We start from the raw sequence: 15233 nt of genomic DNA, 5'->3' as shown, positions 1-15233 counted from the left end.
CGCTCAGACCCCAGGTGGCTTCCAAGTGCAAAAGCAGACATCCTGGCTTTAAAGCTCAGATCGAATGTATGTTATTTGGAAATCTTAAACATGCTTTCATCTACAGAACCCTGTTCTCCTTATTTTAGTTTTCTGAAATATTTATGAGTTTTCTAACCATCACATCCATTATCTTTACAAAATGTTTTTTTTTTAACCCACAAAGTGCTTACTGAGCTAATCAAATGTAATCATTGGGACTATCACCTCCAAAGCTGTGAGACTGTTTGGTCAAAATGGATAGCTGAGGCTGTGCACCTCTCTTTGACATTTATCCCTGGAAGACAGCAAAGTAAGCCCTGGTGGGAAGTAACACAAGGTAGAACAGTGTTTCTCAAACTGGGGTTCATTTTGGATCCCCATGGAGCTCCAGATCAGGGTCTGTAAATTCCATCAGAACTCCATCACAGCATGTATGAAAGCACACATTTCCAACCCCAGATAAATTAATTATGAGCATATTCTGGCTTTTCTTCACAGGATTTACAGCCTGGTATACATTCAGGCAATATTAGTGCCCAGGTTGGCATTTAGGGTTAGATTTATATTGGTATCCAATGCTTAGTGCAGGGATAGTTTCCCTTGTTGGAGAAATAAATAGGCATTATGAAAAGAGGCAACCTCTCCTCATAGCTGCCCAAAACACCTGGGCTCCTTTTGTACCTCTGCACAGCTCCACCAGACACAGTCTCCTCCTGCCCTGTCCTCCCCCGGCAGCAGGGTGGGGCCTCCTCGTGAGACCCGCAAGAGCTTCTTTCAGCTTCCCCAGGGAAGGGGCAACTCTGGACGTATCATGAACATCATCGCTTCTGCCAAGTGCCCTCCTGTGACTCTGGGTTCCACAAGCAGGACTGACAGATGGCACCTCAGTGTCACTTCTCTTACCAGTGAAAGCCAAGCATGGGCTTTATTTCTGTGGACAACCAGGAAGAGAAACAGAAATAAATGCCCCACTTCTTATAGAAAGTGAATGTACAAAACACAAGGAGATTTTCCCTGTTGCTGGGGCGCTCACCTTCTCCTTGACTTCTCTGGGTCAAGGCAAGAAAATGGCATTTACTCTTTTATCCTGGACAAAAGTCCCTTGGAGAAAGATTTGCAGGGCTGGGGGGCTCCTGAGCCTGTAAATCCTGCTTCTTCCTCCATTATCAACCCCCACATTGGGATCAGGGCTACATCTCAAGATAGCTGGGGGGAAACTGTTCCACTAACTCCATAGGAAACCGGGAGGATCCTTCTGGGTGTGTCTTCCTCTGTGCTCCAATAACACCTCATGTGCCTCTATGTTTTACACATACACGTTTAATTTTATTCTATTACAATCATTTATAGAACTATAAAGAAAACAGATAAGTACTATGAGGGCAGAGACCTCGCTGTATGTCTCTTATGTCCACTCGTTTCTGCCTCTCTGCCTGCTAAAGTACTTGGGGCATTTAAACAATATCTTCAGCTGGGTTCTTCCCCAAAACAACTGAATTGAATTTCCTGGGGAACTCCAGGTAATTCCAAGGGTCAGAAAGGTATGAGAAGCTGTGATTATGCCACCAGTGGTTGTGAGCTGCAGGTAAGTTCCTCTCCTGTCTAGAGATTAAAACTTAGAAGTGATATAAGGCATTTAATTAATCTTCAAGTTCAAGTTCATATTATTCACTATTTGCCCATGTCTTAGAGACTTTATTTTCTCATGTAATCCCCACAAGAGCCCTACAAGATCTCTGTTGCATTACTCCCATTTTACAGATAAACAAACTGAGGCTCAGAATAGGTAAACAGTTGTCCCAAAGCATAACTAAAAAGTGTCAGGGCCAGTGGGTTTGAAATACCAGCCCATTATGTTAGGGCCTGTAAAGCCAGGCACTTAACATCTGTGAATGTCAATTTGGTTTTGTATAAAATAGGGATCATATCATCACCTAAGAGCATGTTTAGGAATGACATTAACTGGGTGTCAGGCAGATATGGGGGTGGGAGGGGATGGGTGTATACATACATAATGAGTGTGATGCGCACTGTCTAGGGGATGGACACGCTTGAAGCTCTGATTCAGGGGGGCAGGGGGAGCAAGGGCAATATATGTAACCTAAATTTTGTACCCCCATAATATGCTGAAATAAAATAAAATAAGGATCATAATACGAATCCTATGAGGTTACTGCAGTGGGGGCAGTGGACACATAACAGGCCATCAGTGTTCATTCCCTTCTCTTTGAAAATGCACACGTCAGGAAGGGAAGGGGGCCTTGCCTTTTCTGTAATATGTTACCTACATAAAACCCGTGGACATAAAACTCTTTCTGATTGCCTCGCTCTTCTCACCACATCCTTTGCAAAATGACCAAGATCAGATAAGTTTGTAGTGCTTTCAAAAGGTCTCGGGCATTCTGAGTAGAGCAGAGAGCTGTTTGCCTGGAAGTGTACCATTCTTCTGTCCTGCCCGTGATACTGCTCGGTTGACTCACACTCTGGTGTGGGTCACTGAAGCCCCAAATTTAGCTTTTCACAAAATGCCAGGAAAGTTTGGGCTCTCTTTATAATATTTTAAAACTTTTTATACAATAGATTGGTCTTATCTTTCAACTTCTGCTAATAGAATGTATATTTTAAAAAGTTTTTCTTTAAATTGTAAAATACAAATCTAATAAACAGTCATGTTACAGATCAAATAATTTACAAAGGCTTATGTACAAGGCAAAAGTTAAGGATTCCTCCCTGATCCCTCCCTGCTATCCTATGTGTTTGCAGTTTGGCAGAGTCATAAGCAATTTGGTTCTACAGGGAGCTCTCTTTGAAAAGACAATAAACTATATGAAATGTAGTAGCACATTCTAACTTTTAAAGCCATTTTTTCACCAAATATTGATGGATTGTAATTTTTTAAATGAAACTATTTTATGGAAGCTTTAAGAAGGAGGAGATCAATGTGACCCAACCTGCTCCTTTTTCAGAGGGCTCCGATGCCTTCTTCAATGCTACACGGGGCATGGCAGGGCCAGGGCTCAGAACAGCTTCCCTGGCCTCCTTCCCAGGCCTCTGATCTGAGGCAATAATCCTTACAGGGATCTGTCCTGCCTCTGTGGTTCCCTCGCTCTGCACATAAGAGCTGGCCAAGAAGCCAGGCACATAGGGAGCCCTCCATAAACACTGGGGTGTTTTATTCCATTTCAACACTACTTAACGCATTCAGAGGAATGAAGTAGCTGTATAAGCAACTATCTTTAAGTGGTAGATACTCTTAAGGGGGTGAGGGGAAGATTCGTCCCGTATGACAATAACCAAGTAATTTAATCCCTCCAAATTATAGTATCCAAAAATTGGTGTCAATAGCCCTACATACCCAAATATAATATGACTTATGTTAAAGCAACTTGCAAACCTTGCTTTGTTATACAAATAATTGTAAATCCATATTTCATAACATTTTACAGTTTCTAAGACATCTTCCTATAGAACATCTTCATATGCATCAGCTTATTTGACCCATATGACAACATGTAAAATAAAGATACTACCATTTATAAGTGAAGAGGGACCAAGTGCTCCTCCAAAGCCACACGGCTAGTTAGTGATAGTGCTGGAACTGAAGAGAGGTCTCTCAGCTTCCAGCCTAGGACTCTTTTAGTATTGGGTATACATTGTTTGTGTTATATTGAAGGTTCAGGTTCTCTTCCCCACCACTGTGATGGAGACAACTTCCCAATGAGGCCATGAACCAGACACTCTCCACACTGTCCAGGGAGGACCCTCAGTGAGTAGAAGCCTAACAGCTGCCTCCCCCTTCCCTGCTGTCATTACTGATCTACAAGCATAACATGAGGGGATGTGGTATGAAGTATTACGCAGGGGCTCAGAGGACCTAAAGTTCAGTTCAAGTTCGTTGGTAACTTTCCTGCCAGTATGGGTCTGGGATCACACAGTCCGCATCCAAATCCCAGCCCTGGGCGTGCATGATCCTTGACAGCCATAATCCAATGGGGTTTTCCAAGTTCTTTTTCATGTACCACCAATATCAAGCTACTGACCTCAGTGGTCCCACCGAACTGTGCAAAGCCACTCTGACACACAACGCACTCCAACATCTTCACACCTTTGCAATGCTGCTCCCTTTGCCTGGAACACCGTCCTTAATTCTGAACCTGGAAGACACAGACTTATTTGGCAAAACCCAGCTCAAGTATTATCTCCTCAATGCAGATTGCCCTGGCTCTCCAAGGCAGAGTTAGGATTTGTCAAGTTTTGTTTTATATGGATCTGCTTCTATTATACAAAGCAGTTTAATTACAGCCATCATAGAGAGATACAGAGACTGTACTACGCTTAATTTTAGGAGTGGCTTGAGGGCAGGGCTTATGTCTCCTTGGGCACAATATTTGCGTAAAGTAAGTTTTCAGTGACTAGTGGTTTCATAGGCAGATGGATGAATAGATGGATAGATAGATGGCAGCATAAGCTAGAAGTGCTAAGACTCAGTGGGGTGCAGTATGCTGAAGGTTAGGAAATAGAATGTCTAGGTCATCTGGAACTGGGCTCTTACTGCAGATGGGTGTTCTTGGGCATATAATTTAATCTCCCTGGGCCTCATTCTCTAACTGTGAAATCACTCTCTACCCTACTACACATAGCTGTGAGCCCCCAAAAGTGTGAGATGGGGATTTCATTCCACTTGCCACAGCTTCCTCCCTGCAGGTCCCGAAACTGACAGCTCCAGCCCCCATTCCCCCCAGCCCTGTCTCTGGGTCCCTGTAACCTCACACCCTTAACCCCTCCAGGCCAGGCATGGTAACAGCATCCCTATGTTACCACCCCCAGATACTTCACTGTCTTTTGCGAATTCCCTCCACCCTGCCCATACCTTTTAAGTAGTATTTTTATTAAACTGTTCTCAAATTAACCAATTTGAGGGTGCCATCTGTGTCTTGCTGGAACCCCAGCTGATATAGTGGGAAATATCCTTTATACCTCTCAGGGTCTTTGAGTAGATTAAATGTGATCATTGATATAAAGCTCTGTGAGATACTCTCGGGGTCTCTGCTGCTAATTTATATGGCAAATAAAGCTAATGATCTCTCCTGTGTGGGTGAATGCAAAGCTCAAACGAGATGTTGCTTCCTATATAAAGTGGTGTGTAAATCTAACTCCCAGCAAATATTCCATGGTAAAGTCACACTTGGACATGGAGAGCATCCCTTCTGCACGTCCTGGCTTGGAGCAGAGCCAGCCGAGCCTGGGCTGACGTGCCCGCAGTGCCCAGGGGAAGCGCACAATTGCACACCAGGGAAAACCAGGCTCCGTATACGTTTGCTCAGCTCCCGGGGGCAGATGTGATGGATGCTGACAGAAAGAGGACAGCATGTCAGGGAAAAGGTCCCCTCCCCCATCTGTTCCAGAAACAAACCAATTATTGACCTGGATTGATTCTCTGCCTGTTAGTTTCTCTGAAACAACACCTGTATCCGATTTTAACAAGATGTGACAGTGGTAGATTAAAACATGATGCCTAAGGTCCGGTAACGAGTTTGCTTGTGTTTCCACAGGCTGAGTTGAAGACCCCTCTTATTTTCCGGGTGCCAAGAACTATGAACAGACAGTAAGTACTGTGATATCTCTGAGACCCCAGCTCCCTTCTCTTACTGGGGACAGGAGTCGGATCCTGGAAGACAAACTGAGGAAGGGTGCAATGTGGTCTCCACCCCTACGCGGCGGGGAGGGGATTTCCTGAGGGGACAGGGTTGATGTGCTTTGGTGTTCGGAGAGGTCCTCTTCCAGTAACAGCACCTCGCTGTGAGCAGACCACTTGTTCTCACCCAGCATGCTGAGACGAGAAATCCCAGCACCCAGCTATCAGAAGGGCACCCAGAAACACCCTCGGTCACTTAACACCCATGAGTGAGAAGGAACAAGTAAGAGGACAGTGATTTATACACTTTTCTCACAGGAGGTAACCCGGAGTCCAACTTTCTCTTTGTGGACAACTTGAGTGTCGGTTTAGGATAAAAAAGTGTGTAACCAAAACCAAAACAAAAACACCATCCTGTACCTGATGTCTAGGAATATAGTAAAAAGAGAGCAGTCCTTAAAGCTTTAAGAAATATTCATAATGAAAAAAGAAAACTTTTAAATTGAGAAGATTTGGTGTACTAATTTCAAAATTAATCTGCTTATCTATTTGTTTTGTTTATTTGGCTGGTTGGAAAGATACCGTCGTTATTCTCCTTTGGTGAGAAATTAGCAATAGAGAGCGGGCACTAGCAAGACCATGAGTGTCAGAGTCAGACAGACCTAGTTTAGATCCATTGCCCTGTCACTTTCGAGCTGTATGATATTGGGGATGCTCCCTCTGGATAATCAAGGAGCTAGTTAGCCCTCCGGAAAGCAAGATCTGGCCCCGAGGAGGAGCCTGTCTCCTGGGTGGGTCTCCTGGTCCCAGAGGGGGCCTGGAGACAGCGCAGGGTGACCAGGCAATGGCTGTGTCCCTCAGGAGGACACTCGGTGGAGAGCTGGGGTTCAGAGAGACATGGAGGGAGCAGCAGGGACTGTAGCAGCCCAGCATGTCAGCTGCCCACAGACGCCCACGGGTGTCCAGGCTGAGCAACCTGACACCAGCAGGCCCCCAAAGTGGGCAAACTTGGTCTAGTTCTTTTCCTCTTGCCGTGAAAAGTGTAACGGGAGCTCCTGGCACACAGTCCACAGATGGGTTCCTCGTGTGACCCAGAACTAAACTCACAGAGCACCTCCCTTGTGCCAGGCGCTGTGGCTTCCTCTTCCTCTTCAGTCCTGACAGCGGGACTGCATGGCAGGTGTTGCTAACTTCTCTGGGCATTAGCTTCCTTATCTGTGTGACTTGTCCGAGATGGCACAGAACATACTGATAGAGATGGGGCTGGAATTCAAGTCTGCCTGACTCCAAATCCAGTGCTCCTTCCATCACTGCGTTCTGTGGGAAACAAAGAGACACAATCAAGGAGTCAGGCTAGTGTCCATGCAGGTGAGATGATAGTTAATCTGCAGTTGCACAACAAAGGGGATGAATTCTCAGCCCCAAAGTTATAATTGGGGAATAAATGTGGCAAGCAGCAATTTCAGTAGAAGCTAGATGCATTAAAGGTTCGTGCTGATGGAATAAATAGTAAGGCAGGTATATGATTGTCCTAGGGCAGCCATAGCAAATGACCACAAACTTCATGGCTTCAAACAACAGGAATTTATTCTCTCACAGTTCTGGAAGCCGGAATTCCAAACTCAAGGGGTCAACAAGGCTTCTCTCCCTTCAAAGGCTCAAGGAAAGAATCCGTCCTTGCCAATTCTAGCTGCTGGTGGTGCCAGGTGCTCCTTGGCTTGTGGCTGCGTCGCTCCAATCTCTGCCTCTGTTTCACATGTGTATCGATAGTTTTTCCTCTTCTGCCCATCTCAAATCCCCCTCTGTCTCTCTGTTATAAAGATAGTTGTCATTGGATTTAAGGCCCTCTTGGATAATCCAAAATGATTTCTATCCAGATTCTTAACTACGTCTGCAAAGACCCTCTCTCTGAATACAATCACATTCACAAGAGCCAGGGATTTGGATATGAACGTATTTATTTTAGAGCCACCATTCAATCCACTGCAGCAGGGTTTATTTTCACACTCACTCCCTGCTTCAGGGGTGATATGGGATCACTTTGACAATTCTGGCAATGTTTGCTGTGAGCTTCCTTCTGCCTGTGTCGTTGAGACCTCCCTACCCTTTTGTCTCTGCTTCTATATCTTTTGGTGATTCTAATCTGTGCCAACGGCCTAGTCTATAAAGAAAATAAGTCTCTCCCTTTCATGAGGATTTTAGGTGACTTTGTTTTTTAGCCAGGAAGTTGGCCTCTTTTTGGAAATGTCTTCTGATCTTGCTTTTCAAAGGGTAGAGTTATTATTTCAGCTTTACCATCATCTCAGTATGAAGCAGGCAATATGTACACCAGAGGAGAGGGCAAACCATCATCACTTAACAAACATTAGCTTTTTTCTCTTAGATCCAGCCGACATGGAGCCTACGCATTTGACTATCTCATACCACGATTTTAGGGATGTGGCTTGCTAAATAATGCTTCTGCTTCTTTTCCAAAGCTCCAAGCAACCTTTTCCTTCCCTAGTCCCCTTCAATCCAAATTTCTTCTTTACTCTTTTGTCTTGTGCAGCCTCAGATCAGCCAATCCATATAGGGCCGCTGGGGCCTGTCCCCAAATGAAAAGTAAATATTAAAATTAGAACCTCCTTCCAGTACACTTACACATTAAAGGGAAATGCATAAACTGGTACCAGATGAATAAAAAGCAAGCTACCCTAGTATCCTGCACCTTGTTACCCTTCATGGTTTCCTGTCCAGCGTGCACTGACCTGCGGGGTTTTGTTAGTCTAAGTGCAGACTGTGCATCAGCAGCTTAGGCGTCACCAGGTGGGGGGGAGGGACTTGCTAAAAATGCAAAATTCCAGGTATGCAGCCCAACTCAGACATACTAAAGCAGAATCCATACTGTTACAAGATCCTCAGTTGATTCCTGGGCACATTAAAGTTTGAGATGCTCTGAGCTAAAACAGTGGTTCCCAGCACCATGTCCTTGCTGACACAGTCTAGAAGTCATCTACGGTAGAGGCCCAGATATGACTCAGAGAAGGCAACCGCATCTCAGACTTTGTGCAAATGTAGTTTGGAAATGTGTGCTCCACCCCACCCCATACACGGGTAGAGGTTTTGTTCTGCTGTGCCTTGTGGACGAGCACCCACCCGCTTCCTCTGTGAAAATTATTAATCCAGTTAATTCAAGTCAGTGGATTTTAAACTTGATAGAACATTAGAACTATCAGGGAAACTCCAAACAGAAAACAAGTCAGTGTCCTTCCCCAGATCAAAAAAAATAAGAAAACCTGGACATTGGTCTTTTTATTTTAATGCTCAGCTGAGTTTATTCTACAGCCAGGGTTGAAAGTGACATCTTACAATTCTATAACCTGGAATCCTGAATGATCTTTGTACTTATGACTAATTCCTCACTATCTGTCTCAGTCTGCTTGGGCTGCTATTAACAAAATGTCATAGACTAGATAACTCACAAGCAGCGGAAATGTATTTCTCACAATTCCGGAGGCTGGGACGTACTAGAGCAAGGCACTGGCAGGTTTGGTGTCTGGTGAGAGCCTGCTTCCTGGTTCACACATGGCCGTCCTTTTGCTGTGTCTTCACGTGGTAGAAAAGGCAAGGGATCTCTCTGGGGTCTCTATTAAAAGGGCATTAATCTCATTCCTAAGTGTTCTGCCCTCATGACCTAATCACCCCCCAAACACCCTACCTTCTAATACCATCTCCTTGTGTGTATGTATGTGTACTTATGCATGTATATGTGTGCACACATGTATGTATACACATATAAGCATATGTACATGTATTTTGATATAACATCATCAGTCCAGTGAAAAGCATTTATTTACTAAGTATATATTATGTTGGACACTGAACTGAGTGAGACACTGAGTTCATTTACATGAGGTGCCTCCCTTATAAAGATGAATGAGATCTAGTCCCTGCCCTCAAAAAATGTTAGCCATTTTAGTATTACATAGAAAGTGATGGAGAAACTCTACAAGAACTAAGAAGGGGCCTCGGCGTCATGATTCTAAATTGCTTCTGAAATTAGCAGGCCGCTTTGCATCGACTTTCCGTGCAACACAACTCGCAGCTTCCCTAACAATCAATTAAGCTACACAAAGCTGCCGGAGAAGAGCAGACATTACCCCATGAGGGCTGGACAAAGGAGTCTTGGGGTTTGGTTTCCAGGATCTCTTCATCATTCTGGACAGAACTGATAAGAACCTTGAGGCTGCAGTTCTGAGTGTTTTGGAAGAGACAAGGTCATGAGAGTGATTGCATCCAGCCCCTTTCCTGGAAGCCAGGTCCCTGCACTGGCCAGGCAGAACTTGAGTGAAAGTCACTTGCTATACACCCCACATTGGGGACCAATGGGAGAAGGGCCCCCCCCCCCAAGTGTCCACTTTGAAATAATGCTAAAAAAAAAAAAAAGTATAGGCCAGGCGCGGTGGCTCACGCCTGTAATCCTAGCCCTCTGGGAGGCCGAGGCGGGTGGATCGCTCGAGGTCAGGAGTTCGAGACCAGCCTGAGCGAGACCCCGTCTCTACTAAAAATAGAAATAAATTATCTGGACAACTAAAAATACATATAGAAAAAATTAGCCGACCATGGTGGCACATGCCTGTAGTCCCAGCTACTCGGGAGGCTGAGGCAGGAGGATCGCTTGAGCCCAGGAGTTTGAGGTTGCTGTGAGCGAGGCTGACGCCACGGCACTCACTCTAGCCCAGGCAACAGAGCGAGACTCTGTCTCAAAAAAAAAAAAAAAAAAGTATAAAAGCAAACTAGTTTTTTTCATTGGCAAAATCCAGTACAACCCTGCTGCCTAAGATTTCTCAGGTCATTTTTCTATACCTATGTGTAAGATTTTAAAATTTTAGGAAATCTACTTTTAAAGCTCATATTAAGTCATTCATTCAATAATATGTTTTTATATTATGAGCATTGTCCCACATTATTAATTTCTTCAAAATCATGGTGTGCTAAAGCTACTACATAAATAAGCTTTACAGCCCCTTTTCCATAATTTCAAAGTCAAAAAGCTTGGAAATACTGAAAGATATGTGTACCTAATTTGACAGCAAAACCTGACCTGCAAGGAGGTGAAGTAATGTGTGTTCTTCATTTATCCCAATTAGTGTGACCATCCGCATGTTTCACTACAGAAATATTAGTGTGTTTAACAGTCAGGGGTTGCTCCAGTCCTCGCTGGGGATATTGCATAGTATACAGCATATGCACCATAGTACTTTTCTAAAATCCACAGATTCTGAATTCCTGGACCTAAGAAATTTGGATCAAGGATGGTGAACCTGTATTTTATCTGGCGGTTTACTTTATCGTGCCCTTGGCATTGGACATTTAAGTTGTTGCCTATAGAGTTTTATGAGGCAGTTTTATGACCAAGATTAAACTTAACACTATATACTCTAGGAGTATTAGCGCAGGCTGTGTTGTGATGTTCCCCAGCAGGCAATGCTATGTGAGCTGTTATACGCTACGCAATTCTGCCGTAATAGTCTAGCATTACATGAGAACACAGGTTCAAATTATCTGGCAATAACCTAGTGTTTCTTTTCTTGCATCGGGGAACATAGCTTTCATATTTTCTTGTTTTGTAAAGAGTTTTGATGGTGAAAAAGAAAACAGTAAAATAGAGATTTAGAGGTAAAGAGTCTTGGAGGTGTGGGAGTCTACCTTCCACACATGGCTGTAATTCCCTTAGCAATAGTTCTGTGAGTCAGAATTGAGACTCTGCTCAAACACTCTTTAGGATAAAGTGCTGACAACCTTGAGGCAGTGGGTTAGGAAACAGCAAGAAAATGTACCTTTGTGTTGATATCAACAAAACTTGCTACAAGTCAATATTAATTATTGACCCCATACATTTTACTAAGCAAAAATAATGATACTTCCAGGCAATACTTTTCTCACTTGAATTCAGCGTCCAGTTATGAGAAGGAAAGTGTGAAGAGATGACAGAAATGGTTGGCCACCTCTTCTGGTCATTTGACTAGTCACTCTGCATGAGGATCTATGTCATATTTTCTGGCTTCTTGGCACTAAAACACCCTTCTCATGTTGCCATATAAGACTAACCTTAGGATAACAACCTTCCCAAATGCAGAGTCAGGAGTAAAACCCACGTATCTCTGACTCCAAAATCCATGATCTTGTGCCATATTGAACTGCTTCACGATGACTAAGAACATCGCCCTCATGTATTTCTCATCAGGGACACATCAAACCAAATTACTGTTTAGCTCATTAGAAGCATATTTTCTCTTCAAAACCACACACAGTAAAACTTATTCCGTCCCTGGGTGAGGATTCATATGAGCTCCTCTTGAAAGGACTTAGCTCAATGTCTGGTACACACAAGATGCCCAATAGATGATATTTCTCTCTATACGTATGAATGATAAAACTCCATGTAAACTACAGGTCATTATTTTCTTTCATGACATGTGTGAATAACCCCTGCCGTCAACCTCAGGGAACATCTTCATTTTGATTTGCAGTAATTAATAAGTGTAAATCCCACTGAATCTAGAGAAAACGAGAAGCAGCAACTCTGGCACCCTGAGATCAGAGTCCTACACTCAGCTGAGTAGTCAGGATGGCTACCCTCCTCGTTACCCAGAAGTAATTATGAACCAACTCTCGAGCCAACCAGGCCTGTCCTCTGATGCTATCAAAGTCACATAGCTAGGATTCAGCTTCGTGGTTGGCTGGTAATTAAAAAGCTGCAAGCTGTGAGCGAACATGGCTGAGATCCAGGGAGAGAGTTTGCCAGAGGTTGCAGACATGGCCAGGGATGCGCTTGCAGGAGCAGCAGGTGGGACTGGCTCTGAGACTCAGGGAAGATGCTCAGGGACGGGGGGAGTGGAAAGTTTTAAGATATCCTTCCTTCTCTCTTAATGGCAAAATTACCAGCTGGTGGTGGAACTAGCAGACTTAACTAGCTTATCACCACTTGGGAAAATTTCAGCTAAACAAACTTAGTGTCCTACTAATGTTCCCCAAGCTTGGACTTTTCATGGTTATGGTCTTTTATGTCACAAAGAATAATAAAGGCTGTGATGTATTTTATGTTTGAATTTATTGTTATCACATAGGTATTGTATATTTATTGTAGGATATTTAAAAATATAAAAATATTAATATATACATAAAAAGTGATAGCCAATTGAACCACTGAAAAACAGTTACCATTATTGGGCATTCTCTTTTAGGCATTCTTATATAACTATGTATTCTATTTTGTTTTTTAAGTTAGTGTATCATAAGTATTTTCCAATTTTACTGAGTCATTTTTATAGCTATCCAGTCTTTCATCATTTAGGCATCCCATATTTATATTCTTCCACTGCTCAAAAACAATACAACTCATGAACTAATTTGACAAACTCTATTAATATAATCATTTCCAAATGTTAAAACACTGCGTTTTATTACCTGGAAATCAACAAAAGTAATCACCCAAGGAAATATTATAAGCGAAGCCTGATTTGGAGAACTTGATCCACAATGACAATTTATAACAAAAACATAGTATTTGATTATGCAAACATACAGAGAAACTCGTTGGGTATTCCACAAAGGCCAAACCACCAGTCACTTGCATGCCTATACCTTACATTTAGCCAATATCCCCCTACAGATAAGACACAGGGAGAGAGGAAAGTTGATATCATGAAAAGTTTTGGTCAAATCCAAGTGAATCTGATACCCAAATGATTGCCAAAAGTTTTGGCTAGATATGATTTGGGGCCAATATCAGGATGCTCTAGAAAATGTATCCATTGGAAAGAGAAAAAGGGATTTCCTAGAGGCCTGGCTGCCTGCAATTTCAGAATTTTGGGTCAAGAAAGACCAGGTCACAAACAAGAGCAAAGGAGTCCTGACCACAAGCTAAATGTCAGTGCAGCCTGCTTGTTCTTCACTTTTGCCTTCAGTTCTTCTCCATAATTTGGATAGAAGAGAGCTTTTATTTTGATATTTTAAGAATTCTGTTAAGTTAATCCATGAAAGGAGATAATAAATATTTATTTGTCTCCCATGGTGGGAAAGATAAATACTTAAGTGATTAAGAATGTGGGCTCTGGGCCGGGCATGGTGGCTCACACCTGTAATCCTACCACTCTGGGAAGCCGAGGTGGGTGGATGGTTTGAGCTCAGGAGTTTGAGACCAGCCTGAGCAAGAGCCAGACCCTGTCTCTACTGAAAATAGAAAGAAATTAGCTGGACAACTAAAAATATACATACAAAAAATTAGCCAGGCATGGTGGCACATGCCTGTAGTCCCAGCTACTCGGGAGGCTGAGGCAGGAGGATTGCTTGAGCCCAGGAGTTTGAGGTTGCTGTGAGCTAGGCTGATGCCACGGCACTCTAGCCCGGGCAACAGAGTGAGACTCTGTCTCAAAAATTTAAAAAAAAAAAATTTATAAAAAAAAGAATGTGGGCTCTGGAGCGGTCTGATGGAAATACCAGCTCTACTACACACCAGCTGTGACATTTTAGGCACTTATTTAGTCTCTTTGAGCCCCATTGTCTTTATCTATTAAGTGGAAAGAGTAACAGTAACTATCGCAAGGGGCTGTTGAGAAGATTGAGTGACTTAATGCACACAGTATGTTCAGCACTGTGTCTGGCACCTAGGGAACTTTCCACACGTGCTATAGCTAATTATACTTTCCAGAGATGGCTACAGCGATATCTCCCATCCCACATGCTTTTCTGCAATGTGACCTGGACACTCCCTATTCAGAGGTGAGTCTATTATATACGCATCCACCTCCTTTAACTTGTGTGGGCTGCAACAATTTGACCAACAGACTGTGACAGACAGGGCACTGTGTCAGGCCTGGGCGTAGTCTTTAGCTGGCCGGCCACTCTGCTTCCTGCCTTTGCAGCCAGCTTCCGCCAAAACCACATGCTATAACCACCCTGCTGTGAGAAGCCTAAGCCACGTGGAGAAGCCCTGGGGAGACACCCCATGCAGAGATACGGAGGTTGGGGGGCCCTGGGCACCTGACATGAGAGCCAAGGAGCTGGTCTGGGCATTCAGCCCAGTTCAGCCTTGAGATAACCATCTGAATGAAACCACCAGAGAACCCAGGAGGAAACCACCCAACAGAGAAGCGGGAGAGATAAAAATAAATCGTCATTTTAAGCTACAGTTTTGGAGGGGTGTGTTAGGCAATAAATGACTGGAGCAGGTATTATCTGCTGTTTTTATGATCATCACAATCATTGCTTCATGGAACGCCCTTAGCTGCTAGATATTCAGGATATAATTTAGAGATTCATATGACTTCATATTCCACCTTGAAAACATTCATTCTAGATGAGAATGACAATGAATTGACAACTAATATTGGGTGAGCAGGATGCTAACAAGAAATCCTTTGTTTCAAGCGTGTGCAAAGTGCTAAGGGAACCCAGAGGAGCGAGTGGTTATTCTGTTAGGGAGCAAACGCTGGGGACAGGTGTGTGGTCTTAGAGGAGACAACCTCACAGAGGAGGTGACATGTGAGCTGACCTTGGGGAATGGTGAGATGTCACCAAGCAGCAAATGGAGAAG

General features: G+C 43.6%; 1 protein-coding gene across 1 annotated transcript in view; it reads left to right on the top strand.

The window, feature by feature from the left end:
* Nucleotides 1–5595: 5595 nt before the first annotated feature.
* CLNK (cytokine dependent hematopoietic cell linker) overlaps nt 5596–15233 on the top strand; it is a 135131-nt gene continuing 125493 nt past the window's right edge. The window contains exon 1 of the mRNA XM_045550640.1: nt 5596–5626. Coding sequence (XP_045406596.1) covers nt 5616–5626 — 11 coding nt within the window. The 5' untranslated portion in view covers nt 5596–5615. The remainder of the gene's footprint in view (nt 5627–15233) is intronic.

This window comes from Lemur catta, chromosome 4 (genome assembly GCF_020740605.2).
Source record: "Lemur catta isolate mLemCat1 chromosome 4, mLemCat1.pri, whole genome shotgun sequence".
NCBI classification, from domain to species: Eukaryota; Metazoa; Chordata; class Mammalia; order Primates; family Lemuridae; genus Lemur; species Lemur catta.
This window is presented reverse-complemented; position numbering and strand designations above follow the sequence as displayed.